Genomic DNA, 16,268 nt, shown 5'->3' on the forward strand with positions numbered 1-16,268 from the left:
ATATTATGTACGTATATGTCCACCTAGGGACCATAGTATACTATTCTCATGACATCTTCTTATTGTAGGTAATATATATTATTATAAAATCATCTGATCTTTTAAAATATAAAGTTTTTGTTTAATCTAATATATAACCTATTAACATATTTCAACATATACTGGCCTGGACAAGGAAATCTATGAAAGTGAAACCCTACCAAACATTTGATATATCCCTGAGGATGAATATGAATATTAAAAAATATGTGTAAAAATTATGTTATTGTTTAAAAAAATTATTATATGTAAAACTACCTCCCTTAAACTATACTTGACCATTTTATTCTATTCCTTATATATAATGATAATGTTTTTTACTAATTTAAAACTTTAAGTTAAGTAGTCACATGTGTTTCTCACAACAATACTTCTTTATCTAAATAAACTTTTTAGTTTTAGTAAGCATGTGATTGAACAAACTTCGTTCAATCCTGGGTCTCTACAAGATGTCAAACGTAACTGCCATTCTAGTTCTTTTTTCTCAAGGACCAACTTCAACACGTTTTCATGTGTCAAATCCGTGTAATTTGTTTGTACTTGATCAATGACCATAAAGTTAAATGTGTGTCCTATATTTGCATTACAGTGTCTTGCCAGAGCATTTTCTTCTTTATTTTTTCTAATGGCATAGGTGTGCTCATATATCCGATCTCTGAGTCGTCTGTCCGTTTTCCCCACATAAAATGACGGACATGTCTCACATTGGGCCAAATACACTACTCTTTTGCTGTTGCAGTTATAATTGCCTTTTATAGTGTATGTTCCTTTTCCAATGTTAAACCTATCTGTAGTAGTTATATAACTACAGTACCTACATGAGCCACACTTCTTGGTGCCTCCCTTTCTTTTTGTGATATGTTCCTTAATCTCTAACAATTGTTTTAAGTTCTTACCACGTCTATACGTTATGATTGGTCCATCATTTAGGATTTTGGCCAACTCCCTGTCTAGTGACAAACTCGGCCAATATTTTCTAACTGTATAGCAAATCTGGTTAGCTTCTGGGCAATATGTAAAAATAAAGGCTGTGTTGTAATTTTTGTCTTTCCCGCCAGTGTTTTCTATTTCTACTTCTGTTGTTTCAGGGTGTTCTGTATGGACTTCCCAACAACAATTACATATATAGTTTATGTACACACATTTTTGGTTTAATATGTTTAATATATTTATATAGAACTGTTTTGTTTTAAACATAATGTTTTTAAATAATGTTTTTAAACGTGACTGTTTGTTTAAAGTTTTATGACATCATCAATTGTGGTATTTAAACGCGTACTGGCGCGATAACCAGAGTTTGTCTGATGAAGTTTGAACATTGATTCAAACGAAAAACGCTTTATGCGTTTCACGGAACTTGGGTTGTGAAATAAAGCATTTAAACTTTTCGAGGAGGAGTCGTTTGTTGCACTTGCTATTTGTTTAGTCCGGAGACCCGGGCAGAAGCAAGCTACGGTGACTTTGGGCTGAACTTGCTTTTCGTTTAGTCCGGACACCCGGGCAGAAGTAAGTCGTGGTGACTTTGGGCTGAAGGAGCCACCGTCTGTGGTTTGTGCTGTTACTTCCATTTTTCCGTATTCCAGAAGTTGGTGTTCGTTTTACAGTTCTTAGTTTGTTTGGAAGTCAGCCGTTAACTACAATAGATGGATATACCAACGGAGGGGGAATGCCCCTCACAGGGAAACCTGACACAGCTGCTCGAGTTAATAAATAGACGCCTGGACACACTTACTGAAAAGGTGGATAATGTAAGTGGGTCCAGTCAACAACCAACTACTTCAGGTTGTATTAGAACTATGAAAAACAACGGGGGACAAGGAAATGGAACTATTAAAGTAAATCGAACATTGGCACCTAATGAACTACTAGGAGAGCGTACAACAGGAAACCTAAGGGCATTGGATACTACCTTCGACACTGGGAATTGGCTCAGTAATGAACTCACTTTTGATGGAGAACAAAGTGTTGGTGTAGACACAACTGAAGCAGTAAGTACATCCAATTTAATAGAAAAACTAAAAATATTTGACACGAATTTATTTAAAATGAAAAAAGCACAATTAGAACTCAACTATTTAAATAAATGTATAAGAGAGAACATTGTACCGAAGGGATTAAGATTATTTTCTTACCCAAACGGGTTAGAATTCGGATCAGCATTTTTTAATGAATTAACAGGGTTATACCAGCATGGATTGGAAATCCTAAGGTGCATGACAAAACATTACCAGATAGCATTGGATGTACTGATAGCAGAGACTACTGCTTTAGAAAAAGACATTAAAAATGACTTAAATTTCCATAGGTACGAATATGAATTTGACAGAACATTGACAAGTATTGCACAAAAATGGTGAAACTGAAGACTATTAAAATTAAAAAATTAAATAGGGATTTGAAAGCTTATGAGCAGGGGACAGCCTTCCCAAAACCTCCGAACATTCTTAACAACAAAAATGGGAGACCAAAAAACCCCCATTTTAACAAACCCCACAATTTTGAAAGGTATGGTTCAAAAGACAACGACCAGAACCACAATGAAAATGTTCAAAATTTAGACTTAGAATTTGAGGCTACTGGAGATGACTGTGCAATAGAAGAAGAACAAGTCCAAAATGAAACTTTCAATAGAGGGAATAATATGGACTGGCACTCTGAAGAACACTTCCAGCAGCCTCAACGACAACAACAACAAAAAAACTTCAGAGGGGGGAGGGGGGGTACTTGGAGACCACCGCCAGGCAATGTACAGAGGAGACAGTACAATACCAGGAGCACGAACAAACAGTGGAATTGACATTGGTAGAGACAATTACAAATAAAACTGGAGACTTCACAATTTATAATTTTACTGAATGCTACATTGATAAAGTTTTAGTTGAACTTTTTGCCAAGGGATTAACCTTTGTACCAACAAAAAGTTGTGATATAGTAGAATTATTGATTGATTTTAAGATGTTTATGCGGAAACTGAATTTAAATATTATGTTTGGGGGTGAAAATAACAACACCACAAATGAGCTATATGTGGCTAGCAGTTTTAACCCACCATCAAACCCTTTACTATGTATGTATGAATTTTTGTGCGAAAATGAATTTAGGAACATAGTAAAAGGTCACACAAGGAATAGAAACGTAAATAAAAACACAAATATTACATGTGAAGAAAATAGCCTTCTTTCTTCCCTTAGGATTCTACCAATAAGACTGATGAAACCTGACAAAGGAGGAGGGCTAGTGGTAGTACACAATGTAGACTATTCTAAAGTGATGTTAAATTTGTTAGAGAAGGACACTTATGAAAACTCCAGTAGAAATGAACTAAATAAAGCCCACCATAATATAAGATTGATTATTAACGACCTATATTTGGAAGGACTAATTACCATTGAACAAAACCACTACTTAACTATTTTAGCCCCAAGGATACCAAAAATATTTGGCATCCCTAAACTCCACAAAAATTTGAGGAATCCACCTTTCCGTACTTTGGTAGACGCAAGGCAATCGATAACATATCCTTGCGCTAAATTTGAAGATGGTTTGTTAAAAAAGTATATAGGAACTCAAAAACAAATTTTAAAAGATTCTTGGTCCTTTTTGGAAGATTTACAAAACACACAATATGATTCGTCACTGAATTTTGTGACTATAGACATTTGTGATCTATACACTTGTATACCACAAGATTTGGGAAACAAATGGGTAGTGGAGTTTATAAAATCAAAGGGAGCAACACAAAATGAATGTAGAATTGTGGAGAAACTACTGGAATGTATACTTAAAAACAATTTTGTCTCTTTTGAAAAGAAGTTGTACATTCAAAAGTCTGGAGTGGCAATGGGGTCCCCAGTAGGAGGTAGCTTTGCAAACATAGTATTAGCATATTGGGAAACAAAATATGTATTAAACCAAACTTGGAGTACTGACATTCATATGTATAAGAGGTTTCTGGACGATATTTTTATTTTGACTAAAGGACAAGAAGAGGAAGCAACAAAGTTAGTTGAACAACTTACAGCCACCACCACCTTCCTTAAGTTTACGATGAAATTTGACAAAATGCAAGTAAACTTTTTGGATATAGAGTTAAATAAAACTACAAATGGCTATGTATCAAAAATACATAGAAAGGAAACTTTTTCAAATACTTACCTTCATTTCTCTAGCCAACATCCCCTTCACCAAAAGAAATCAGTGGTGAAGGGGCAACTTGTGAGAGCAGCCAAAATGACCACCTTGAATCAAGATTTTGAGACAGAATGTAGCAATTTACACCAAATGTTCTCACATAGAGGCTATCCAGTTAGTTTTCTGGAAGGTATATTTAAAGAAGTAAAGAGAAAGAGGGAAAATGGAACTTATAAAGCAATTTTAACTAGGACATTCCAGATGGAGAGTGGTGGGAGCACTGGCAGTATTGAAATAGGGGAAGTCCATACAGAACACCCTGAAACAACAGAAGTAGAAATAGAAAACACTGGCGGGAAAGACAAAAATTACAACACAGCCTTTATTTTTACATATTGCCCAGAAGCTAACCAGATTTGCTATACAGTTAGAAAATATTGGTCGAGTTTGTCACTAGACAGGGAGTTGGCCAAAATCCTAAATGATGGACCAATCATAACGTATAGACGTGGTAAGAACTTAAAACAATTGTTAGAGAGTAAGGAACATATCACAAAAAGAAAGGGAGGCACCAAGAAGTGTGGCTCATGTAGGTACTGTAGTTATATAACTACTACAGATAGGTTTAACATTGGAAAAGGAACATACACTATAAAAGGCAATTATAACTGCAACAGCAAAAGAGTAGTGTATTTGGCCCAATGTGAGACATGTCCGTCATTTTATGTGGGGAAAACGGACAGACGACTCAGAGATCGGATATATGAGCACACCTATGCCATTAGAAAAAATAAAGAAGAAAATGCTCTGGCAAGACACTGTAATGCAAATATAGGACACACATTTAACTTTATGGTCATTGATCAAGTACAAACAAATTACACGGATTTGACACATGAAAACGTGTTGAAGTTGGTCCTTGAGAAAAAAGAACTAGAATGGCAGTTACGTTTGACATCTTGTAGAGACCCAGGATTGAACGAAGTTTGTTCAATCACATGCTTACTAAAACTAAAAAGTTTATTTAGATAAAGAAGTATTGTTGTGAGAAACACATGTGACTACTTAACTTAAAGTTTTAAATTAGTAAAAAACATTATCATTATATATAAGGAATAGAATAAAATGGTCAAGTATAGTTTAAGGGAGGTAGTTTTACATATAATAATTTTTTTAAACAATAACATAATTTTTACACATATTTTTTAATATTCATATTCATCCTCAGGGATATATCAAATGTTTGGTAGGGTTTCACTTTCATAGATTTCCTTGTCCAGGCCAGTATATGTTGAAATATGTTAATAGGTTATATATTAGATTAAACAAAAACTTTATATTTTAAAAGATCAGATGATTTTATAATAATATATATTACCTACAATAAGAAGATGTCATGAGAATAGTATACTATGGTCCCTAGGTGGACATATACGTACATAATACACATATGCTTTACAGAAATTATTTTAATATGTTATTAGTTATAGAGAAAGCGTATTACATTTAACATAATAACAATAACATATATAGTTTATGTACACATATTTTTGGTTTAATATGTTTAATATATTTATATAGAACTGTTTTGTTTTAAACATAATGTTTTTAAATAATGTTTTTAAACGTGACTGTTTGTTTAAAGTTTTATGACATCATCAATTGTGGTATTTAAACGCGTACTGGCGCGATAACCAGAGTTTGTCTGATGAAGTTTGAACATTGATTCAAACGAAAAACGCTTTATGCGTTTCACGGAACTTGGGTTGTGAAATAAAGCATTTAAACTTTTCGAGGAGGAGTCGTTTGTTGCACTTGCTATTTGTTTAGTCCGGAGACCCGGGCAGAAGCAAGCTACGGTGACTTTGGGCTGAACTTGCTTTTCGTTTAGTCCGGACACCCGGGCAGAAGTAAGTCGTGGTGACTTTGGGCTGAAGGAGCCACCGTCTGTGGTTTGTGCTGTTACTTCCATTTTTCCGTATTCCAGAAGTTGGTGTTCGTTTTACAGTACTTTTTATTATGCCTTAACAGAAATGCACATAAATTTGCAGTGAATTTACTTCAGAGAACTAAAGCGAATGTAGAACACTGTCCTTCCACCAGTCAAATATTTTATTTAAATATTAAATTAATTAAATATTAATTTATAATATTAAATATTTATTTTATTGATTGGGACTGAGGAAATGGTAATGCTCATTTAAAGGGAAGAAATTCTGCATAGATAGTTCAAAGTTAAAGTAAGGCAGACGAAAATGGCAACAAATATTGCACATAAAGATGCAAACTGTTGTACATACTCCAGAACCTTTTTTATTGTGTTTCTTCCAAAACTGGCCACACTGCTGCTTTTGTAAACTATGACATCCAAGCCTTTTCTTTTGGCTCTGGCTGTCCTGTAATGCACTTAAAGTTTCAAATAAAGACTCACTTGGTTAACATCAGGATTTTATTATAAACAAAAATATTTGTGTATGATTATTTTAATTAAGCTTTTTGTCATCCTGCAGTTCACTGAATCTTGGGATTCCAAGTTGGAGCTTGTTCCCTCTCTCTACGTGTTTGAGTGTGTGACTCTGGAACTAGCTTTGAAACTTGCCCCTGGTGAAGACGAGCAGCTGGAATCTGATTTCACCTGCCCAATCAAGTTACACAGAGGTACTTGACTGATTTTGAGTATATAACACTTTAAAGCTAGAGCCAGGTATGCATTTTCTTAGAAACAGCTGTATTAATTTTGTCGGAGATGAAAAAATGTGTGCACATTGAAAGATGGAACATGAGTGTATTTCTACAAAATGTGTGAATTTGTGCTTTCAGCTGATAATACAGCTGTAGGATGTTTGTAGTGTTCTGTTGCAAGGTTTGATGCAAGAGCAGTTCTGGTCCCAAGCAAGGAGGAATGTGTGTTTATGAAGATAGCAAAGGAATTTTAAACTGATAACACAACAGTTTTTCTTTTTTGCTCATCTGTTTTGATGAGTTTATGTAGGGTGCAGTAGATACTTTTATTCACAACATTTTGATCTGCAGCTGCTGGGAAGGTCAGCCAAAAGGGATTTTCATTTGCAATCTGTTCATGTTGTACAACAGTGTTTTCTTTGGTGTGGGTGATTATACTGAAATTATTTTAAGTTTCTGTAGGGAGGGGAGCAAATAGAAAGTGTCCTGCAGTGACTTAAAAATGTTCTGGCTCAAATTTAATTTGCTGTTGAGTTGATCAGATATTTTTTCACACTGGCCTATTTATTGAATTATTAACTATGGAATAACTGACTCAGATGTATGTCAGTATATAGCTGAGATGGTTAATGAGCCAGAACGAAGCTCTAAATACCTGTGCTTAACTCCTAGTGGAACTCGTAGTTCCTTTGATTCCCATTGTTTGATATTTAGAATGGGTTTGCAGTATTTAAATGATGTTGATAGTGATCAGTCTTATGGCTACATGTGGTGTAGTGGAGGCTACTACAGGGGAAATGCCCCTTTACCTCAAGTTGCATTGACTTTGGAGTTTATTATATTAGGAAAAGGGAGTTCAGGGGTAGAGCCTGCTGCATAGTGATATAAGAAGGTACGTCACCCATCCTTGCAAATGCAAACTTCGAATAACATAGAAAATGGAGTTCTCTCATGTCTGAAGTTCAAAATGCTATTTCGTCATAAAGAACTCAAAATAAAAACTGATCCTCTTTGTCAGAAAGTAATCTATCTACAGTTTGTGTGAACTGATGACTTCTAGCTGCAGAGTATATAGTACCTTAAAAGACTTATCTGATAAATTTCAGGTTAAGGACTCACTGGACCCATGAACTGTAGTGTATCAGGGTGATCTTCTGGAGGCATGTTTTCATTTCCAGATTAAACAAAGAGTTCTTTTTTCCTCTGGATTATAAATGGAATTCCTTTACTTGCAATGTTTAAAATTGACTTCCATGTTCCTTCCTTGGTCTCTCTGCTGTGATTAAGCTAGCTTATTCACTCTACTCAAATATAATTTACTTGTCTGGCACTTGTCTATACTTCTCTTCAGGTAGGAGTGCAAATTCTTAGTCATATGTGCAATAAAACATTAATAGGGTCATAGGTTGGTACTAGGCTATTGGCCCTGGGGCCTATACAAGCCTAGCCATAACAATTCCCTGGATATTTTTTCCCACAATATTTACTTCTCGGGACCCCAGTCTAGCAGAACGACTGACATTATCCCCCGGGTGAATTTCCTATTGCCTATCCAATCATCAGGGTTCCTTTTGAAGAGGGCCAAGGAGGTGCTCTGCTTGACATGTATGGGCAGTCTATTCCAGAGTATGGGGAGTCTCTGGGTCAGGAACCTATCCCTCCAGCATGTTTTGTTCATTATGATGACAAGGTTTAGATCCCTGGAGCATGTGGCTCTGAAGGATTGGGATTTCTTTAAGTGGAGCATGTCCAACAGCTCAGGGTTTGACATGGCCTTGTATGTTAAGCAGAGATAGTCTCTGAGGAGACTATATGCCACAGAGTGTAGCTGGAGTTTTTTTAGATGGTCAGCATAGGGCATTTGTTTTAGGCCTGTGATTCCTTTAGTGAGTTATTACTGTGGCCTTTCCAGCTGTTGCAGATGTCTTGTGAGGTACGTACCAAACGGGGCATTATACTCTATAATGGGTCTAATGAGGGATGAGTACAGTGGGACAATGACCTCTTTTTTTTCTGGATGAAAAGCCCTTAGTGATGAGGTGTGCCACATAGAAGGATTTCCTGACTGTTGTGGCGATGTGGTTATCGAAAGTGAGACCACTGTCCACCTGTGTCCCTAAGTCTGTCATCACACTTTCGATGTTTAGTGTCCTGCCAGCTATGTGGTAATTCATGGGTACATGTTTTTTTTTCAAAGGGGATAACTATACATTTCTTGGCATTAAGCTTGAGCCCATTGCTCTTGCACCAGGCATCTGTTTCTGTAAGGCCCTTTTGTAGAATATCCACATCATCTGGGGATTCAGTAATGGCTCCCAGTTTGCAGTCTTCTGCGAACTTTGTTAGCCAGCGTCCCTTAGTGTTTGCCTGTACTTCAGAGAAGTAGATGCCAAACAAGAGTGGTCCCAGGACTGAACCCTGAGGTACTCCACTTGTCACTTGTCTGGAGCTGGATTTGGCGTCGGCTTCTTTTACAGTCTGGGTTCTGTCAGTAAGCCAGTTGGCAACCCATCAAGTGACGTAAGGAGTTATGCCCAGCTTAGTAAGTTTATCTATGATTCCAGAGTGGGGGATGGTGTCAAAGGCCTTGGCGAGGTCCATATAGGCTGTGTGGACCGCCTTACCCTCGTCCACAGCTCTGGAGACTGATTCGAAGAAGTCACTCAGGTTCAGGAGACAATATCCGGCCCTTCACAAACCTAAACTGGGTGGGGTCCAGTGTTTGAAGGTTGCCAATGTCTTTGTTTATAAGTTCCGTGATAATCCGTTCCATGCCCTTGCAGATCAGGCTCGTCAGACTGATGGAACGGTAGTTCCCGGGATCCAAGGTGGATCCGCCTTGAGTGGGACAACTGTAGCTGTGCGCCACTCAGTGTGCACGAAGCCTGAGGTGAGGCTATGATTAAACGTGACACTTAGGTGAGGTGCCAGTTCATTTTGTAGTTCATGTAGTACACAGTCTGGGATGTCATCTGGTCCCATGGATGCTGTATTCTTAGCTTTGGAGAGTGCGGTTTCTACCTGTGTGCCTGTGATTAACTGAATTTGGCAATCTTTTGGTATTGAGATGGGCCCTTTAGAGGGTGAGAAGGGGTTGAAGTTGGCACTAAATCGATCTGCCAGGATATTGGCAATATCCTTGGGATCAGTATATTTAATGCCATTCTGTTGAAGCTCAGAGCAAATCTGAGCATTGCCATTTAGATTCTTGACATAACTATAGAATGCCTTGTGGTTGTCTTTGGAATCTTTGGCAATTTTGTTTTCGTAACTAGCTTTTGAGGATTTTATAAGGGATCTCAGCTTCTTACTGAGGCTAGTGAGGGAGTTTTTTGCATCCTGGGATTTTCCTCTTTTCTGCAACAGTTTCTTCCTTCTGTTGTATAGTGTGTTTATAGCAGGGGACCACCAGATTGGCTTCCTCTTTTTGGAGGAGAGCATCTTGGTTCTATTTGGGATGGCACGATTCATACACGAGTGGATGTGCTCGTACAGTGCCTTAGTGTAGGATTCTGCAGTCAAACTTTCAGATCCCATCTGCATGGGTGTCATGAAGTTTGTCACTTCTGACTTCAGTAGCATGAAGTTGGCTTTGGAGAAGTTTTTTAAGAAGGTTTCCTTACTGGGGGGTGGAGGCAGGATGTGGATGTCAAGGGTGATTTGCTTATGGTCAGACGTGACCAATGAGGGGGTGACCACTGGTGTGGAGCATCTATCTCCCATGTTGGTAATGACCAGGTCTAGGATATTGGAGCCCCTGGTGGGACAATGGATTAGTTGATCCAGGGTGTTGGAATTTATGAATTCCAAGAACCGTTGGGAAAAGGAGTTGGTATCCGAGTAGTTTTCCCAGTTAATGGCAGGGTTGTTGAAATCACCCAGTATTAGGGTGTTTGGTTGAATGTTAATATTTTCCAGTATGTTTAGAAAGGTGTAGTGAGATTCTTGGGGCATGGTGGGGGATCTGTAGCAAGCTACAATTTGGATTGCAGTCTTACCTAGTGTTAGTTGCACCTGGAGAATTTCAGATGCATTGTGTTGGGCAACTAGCCTGGAGGTGTGAATATCCTTAGTGAATATGGACACTCCTCCACCTTTAGTGTTCATAGGTTCATACTAGGCTATCTGCCCTAGGGCATTTATAAGCCTAGCCAGAGTGTGTTTGGCTTTCGCCACCCATTTTAAATTAATTTTGCTATGCCCTTTTTCGAGGTTAGTATACTGTGCCTCTGTCTAACAGTGACACAGAAGTGATAGCCGGGGTAAACCTCTGATCTCCCATCCACTCATCAAGATTCCTCTTGAAGAGAGTCAATGAGGGACTCTGCCTAACCTGGACTGGGATTTTATTCCAGAGTGAAGGGAGCCTCTGGGTTATGAATCTGTCCCTCCAGCATGTCCTATTTATTTCAGTGCTGAAGTTCAAGTCTCTCGAGCGCGTAGCTCGATGGGATTTGGAATTTCTGAGGTGCAGCATGTCCATTAATTCCGGGTTGTCTATGGCTTTATATGTCAGGCACAGATCGCCTCTGAGCAGGCGGTATGCCACTGAGTAGAGCTGGAGTTTCTTTAACCGGGCAGCATATGGAATCTGTTTGAGCCCTTTGATCCTCTTGGTGAGGTACTTTTGGGGTCTTTCCAGTTGCTTCAGGTGTCTGGTAAGGTACATCCCAAAAGGGGTATTGTATTCGATTATGGGCCTGATGAGGGATTAGTAGAGGCACGATGACCTCCCCTGATCTAGATGTGAATCCCTTCATGATTAGGTGGGCTATATAAAATGTTTTTCTAACCACTTTGGCCACGTGGTTGTCAAATGAGAGATTATCAACTTGGGTCCCCAGGTCCCTAATTACTTCTTCTGTACTTAATGGATTACCACCTATGTGGTAATTTGTGGGCACTTTGTTTTTGCCAAAGGGGATGACTATACACTTTTTGGCATTTAGCTTGAGGCCATGGCTGTGGCACCAGTTGTCTGTTTCTATGAGGCCCTTTTGGAGGATGCTTGTTTCAGCTGGAGAGTCAATTATGGTGCCCAGTTTGCAGTCATCTGCGAACTTGGTCAGCCACAGTCCTTCCGTGTTGACCTTTACCTCCGAGAAATATATACCAAACAACAGAGGTCCCAGGACTGAGCCTTGTGGGACGCCACTTGTAACTGGTTTGGAGTCTGACATGGGTCCAGCAATTCTAAGGTCTTGATTTTGTTGCCGAAAAGTGTGGCAAGAGTTGTAGCCTGGTATTGCAGGGGTGCTCTCTGGAGCCTTTAACCACGTCTCAGTTACTGCACAGATATGCATGTTCTCCATTTTTAGGAGTGCCTCGAGAGAGTGCATTTTGAGGTTTAGACGTCTAGCATTGAGTAGCATTACCTTCAGATTTTGCATGCTTGCATCTGTTACGGTGGTGGTTTTGTCCTTTGAACCTTGCCTAAAAAAGGCACTATAGGGGTGGCAAGAGCTTTAACCAGTAACCTGAATCCCAGAGGTGACAGGTGCAGACTATCTCTGGCAAAGCATCGTGGTTTGTCGATCATGTCTTCCCAGGCAGACAGATACTGGATCCCTTTTGAATGACACCAGAAGCTTAGCCAATTGTTGAAGTCAATCATTTTGTCCTTGTACTGTGGTATCATTCTGGGTGAAAGCTGGATGCTACTCAGGGCTAGGGTCATACCTGCCTGGGCCACATGACCCGATAGTTCTTCCATGTCTCTTTTCATGTAGTCCAGGGAGTACGTCTCAAGTCATTCACTCCAGCATGGACAATGACAGAGTCATATTTGTACTTGTTGTGGAGTGACTTGAGTGTATGCATTATGTGGCGGATCCTGGCACCCAACAGGCAGCTGACTGTTTTTTTCTCCTTGTTCAGCCTGGTGAGTGGGACATCAGTGTGCCTGACTGTAGAGTCACCTATGACTAAAGTGTTGGGCACATTGCCTTGCCTTAGGGGCTGTTGTTGGGTGGCACAGTGGTGTTGTAAGCTGTGTGTCACTTTGGTTGTGACTGGTGTTTGTTTGCGTTTCAGCTTCAGAGGTCCTTGTTGCTTTAGTAGGTTAATGTTAAGGGCCTCCGCATATGTGGGTTTAGTGTTGCTATGTGTGGGTGTTGATGGTGTGGGTTTTGAAGGGTTATGAGTTGCTTGTGGTGTAGTGCAGGTGTTAACCTTCTCCTCTTGACTGCCTAGCACAATCTTGGTCGGAGAGAGCTTTGCTTCCAGTTTGGCTATGTAAGTGTATCTCTCGCAGGTTGTAGTGTTGGGTGGTAGGAGGAGAGGGTTGTCTGTGTTCATGAGGCAGTTGCCAAGCACTCTAAGTAATATTGCTATAATAATGTGAATTCATCATGCTGGACAACATCTGCTGTGTCTGTAATAAGGGTACATACTTGGTTGAGGATCATGTCCCTGCCAGTCTCCACCAAAATATAGATCGTTAATGCCCTCTTGAACTGGGACATCCTGTTTGGGTCTCCTGCTCAGGATTAAGGAGAAAGATAAAACTACATAGTATGTGAGGTAGATTTTTCAGACCCAAACATCAAGCTTTCTGGGAATTTCAGTGAAAACTCTGCCCCTTACCCTAAATGTGAAACTGCTAGACTTGGCAAAGGGAAGAAGGAGAAACTGAAAGAATAGCAAGTGAAACTAAGAGATGAGCTGGAGGCCCTTAGGGCTTTGACACCCTGAGGGAACAGCCATGACTCAGCCAGGCTGTGAGAATTGGGAAGAAATTACACAAGATCTAAGTATGCTAAACATCATCAGAAAAAGGATACAGATTGCAATTTCTAGATATGCTAAGCCTAAGTGGCATTCTTCCGGTTCTCAAAGACCAAGTGGCTGCCTTATCAGAAGTATTTTAAGACATGCTTCGAGCAGGGGCAATTGAAAAGGTTTGCATGTGGGAGGAAAGGCAAAGCTTTGACTCAAAACTCTTCCTGATCCCAATTAAAGAGGGTCTATGGAAGCCAGTTCTAGATCTATCCTAGCTCAAAACAATACTTCAGGGAGACAATATTGAAAATGCTAACTCTTCAAAGTCTGTTACTTATGCTCCCTTCAATAGCTTTTATTAATGACTGTAGGCCTAAAGGATGCTTATCTTATATCCTTATTGTCAGAAAACATTTACAGTAGGGGGGTGAAAACTAATTCATCTCTTTATACTTTGGCTTGTGCACTAATCTGAGCCTTCACAAAATGTCTCTCTCCAGTGATCACAGTTTGCAGGATAAGTGGCATACAGATTTCCCATACCTGGACAACTGCCTGATCCTGGCAGAGAGTCAACAGATGGGCTCTGGGATTTACTCTGACTTTGACTTTGTTGCATGGACTTTGGGATCACGATTAACAAGGAAAGTCATGTTATTCTCTTTCTCTCAGACTAGTTTCCCTGAGGATGTACTCAGATGCCTCCCTAATAGACCCTTCCTTCGCCAGGGCAGAGTGACCAATTTGATCCTGTACTTTCAACATGTTCCGCAATAGTCAAAGATCCTTGCCAAGGAGTTTCTCAGGCTGCTGGGTTTCATAGCATCTTAATGGTTCCTGTAGCACACCTACAAACAGGGAAACTCCAGTGGCATCTAAGGAAGAAACGCTATTGGCATACGCAACCTTCAGATATCAAAATCACTCTTCTTCCCTGCCTCAATGGAGGGAGCTCATGGTGGATGCCATAGTGTGCTCAGAATCGATGTGTGCCCTTTCAGGTACCCATGTATATGATGAGTCTGACCACAGATTCCTCCGACTTAGCCTGGGGGCTCATTTAGCACTCCTGCAGGCCCAAGGTACTTAAGAGAACAAAGTAGTAGTGCACAAACATCAAATAGATGATGGTTGTCATCCGTGCTGTTGAAAGCCTTCACAACTTCCCTACATCAGGGGGTTGTACTAGTTGGGGGTAAACAATGCAGATGTAAAGTGGTACATAAGTGATGAAAAACATGTTCTTGCCTGTATTGCAGACTGCTTATGCAAGCCTGGGGCATAACTTTCAAACTGGGAGTGACACTGACTGCAGCCTATATTCCTTAAGTACAGAATGTGTTAGCAGTCAAGCTGAACAGTTTCCAAGCAGATACCCGCAAATTTATGCTAAACAGGTATGCCTTTCTGGATCTAACCAAGTTATGTGGTGTGCTGGAGATAGACCCATTTGTTTCCTATCTGAGCAAGCAACTGAGAAAGTTTTGTGGCAGAACAGCAGCTCCAGAAGCATAGGAAACCGATGCATTCTCTGTGAACTGGACAGGTCTGTCCCTTTAAACTTTGCCTGTGATCCCTTTTATTCTGAGGGTATTAATTAAAATTGAAGAAAAGCCAGAAGTAATCCTAGTACCACTCTTCTGTCTCTGGCAACACTGGCTTCCTCTCTTGAGCAGCATGGCAAGAAAAAAGTGCAAAGCGTTTGCCTCACTGTCCAGACCTCTTGACTCAAAACAAGAATTCCCTTCTATACCCAAACCAGGCCTCTTAAAGACTGCTAGCTTGGATTGTCTTACCTTAATTCCAGGTAGGCACAAGTATTTTGAGGATGTGCTAAATATGAATGAAGCCAACCTAGTGCAAGAAAATCATATCTAGCTAAATGGAAAAGGTTTTTCCTTTGGTGCCAGTCCAGAGACCTTGACCCATTGAGAGCTAAAGTGGCTGTTGTGGCATACCTGTCAGGCTTTGTCTGATCAGATGTTCATTGTGTTTCACTGTTGCAGTCATTACTCTTGGGTTATCCTGCTGGCAGGCTACCCGCAGTCGACCAGAATTCCAAAATCTATGTCCGGCGTCAGTAGCTGTCGCCTCTTCCCTGACGTCAGTGCGCCAGGGGTATAAAAGATGCAGCCGACGCCAGTTTCTTCCATCTTTCTTGCCGCGCAGTGCCCGAAGCAAAAGCAGTTCGCAAGTGCCGGTCGGCCCACTCCTGAGATTTTCGAATCTGAATTTCAGAACCGAAGTCTTCATTAAAGCTAAGTACCCCATTGGGGAAACTTTTTTCTTGCTCCAGACCGATGTCAGAAAAAGTTAACAATTGTATTTCTTGTGGGAAGTAAATACCTTATAAGGATTTTCACTCTTACTGTATTCCTTGCCTAGGCCCTGATCACAACGTTGCTAGCTGTCGGTTTTGTGCTAGATTCAACCAACGCACTATCAAGCGTCAGTTCGATTTTGCATTTCATTACTTTGGCCAAAGATTTAATTATATAACGCCGGCGGAACAGCCGACAACCGGAGTTTACAAAAAACGCAAGGACAAGGATAGGCATCCGAGGTCCAAAACCGACGACGAAGCCTCTTCTAGGCCAGTCGCCGGTTTGCCGGCTCTCAGTGAGGCGCTTTCGTAGCCCCTGGCACCCGCTACCTCAGAGCCACAGGCCGCTACCAACTCCCATGTGAATCCAACT

At 40.1% G+C, this 16,268-nt stretch overlaps 1 protein-coding gene across 2 annotated transcripts in view; it reads left to right on the top strand.

Annotated features, from left to right (window-relative positions):
* The window catches only part of NUP88 (nucleoporin 88), a 537,460-nt gene that overhangs the window by 379,551 nt on the left and 141,641 nt on the right, over positions 1–16,268 (top strand). For both annotated transcript variants that reach the window (XM_044054045.1, XM_044054046.1), the window contains one exon: positions 6,681–6,828. In XM_044054045.1, coding sequence (XP_043909980.1) covers positions 6,681–6,828 — 148 coding nt within the window. The remainder of the gene's footprint in view (positions 1–6,680; positions 6,829–16,268) is intronic.

Source organism: Protopterus annectens, chromosome 13.part0, assembly GCF_019279795.1.
Source record: "Protopterus annectens isolate FY-2018-M chromosome 13.part0, PAN1.0, whole genome shotgun sequence".
In the NCBI taxonomy this organism is placed as follows: domain Eukaryota; kingdom Metazoa; phylum Chordata; order Ceratodontiformes; family Protopteridae; genus Protopterus; species Protopterus annectens.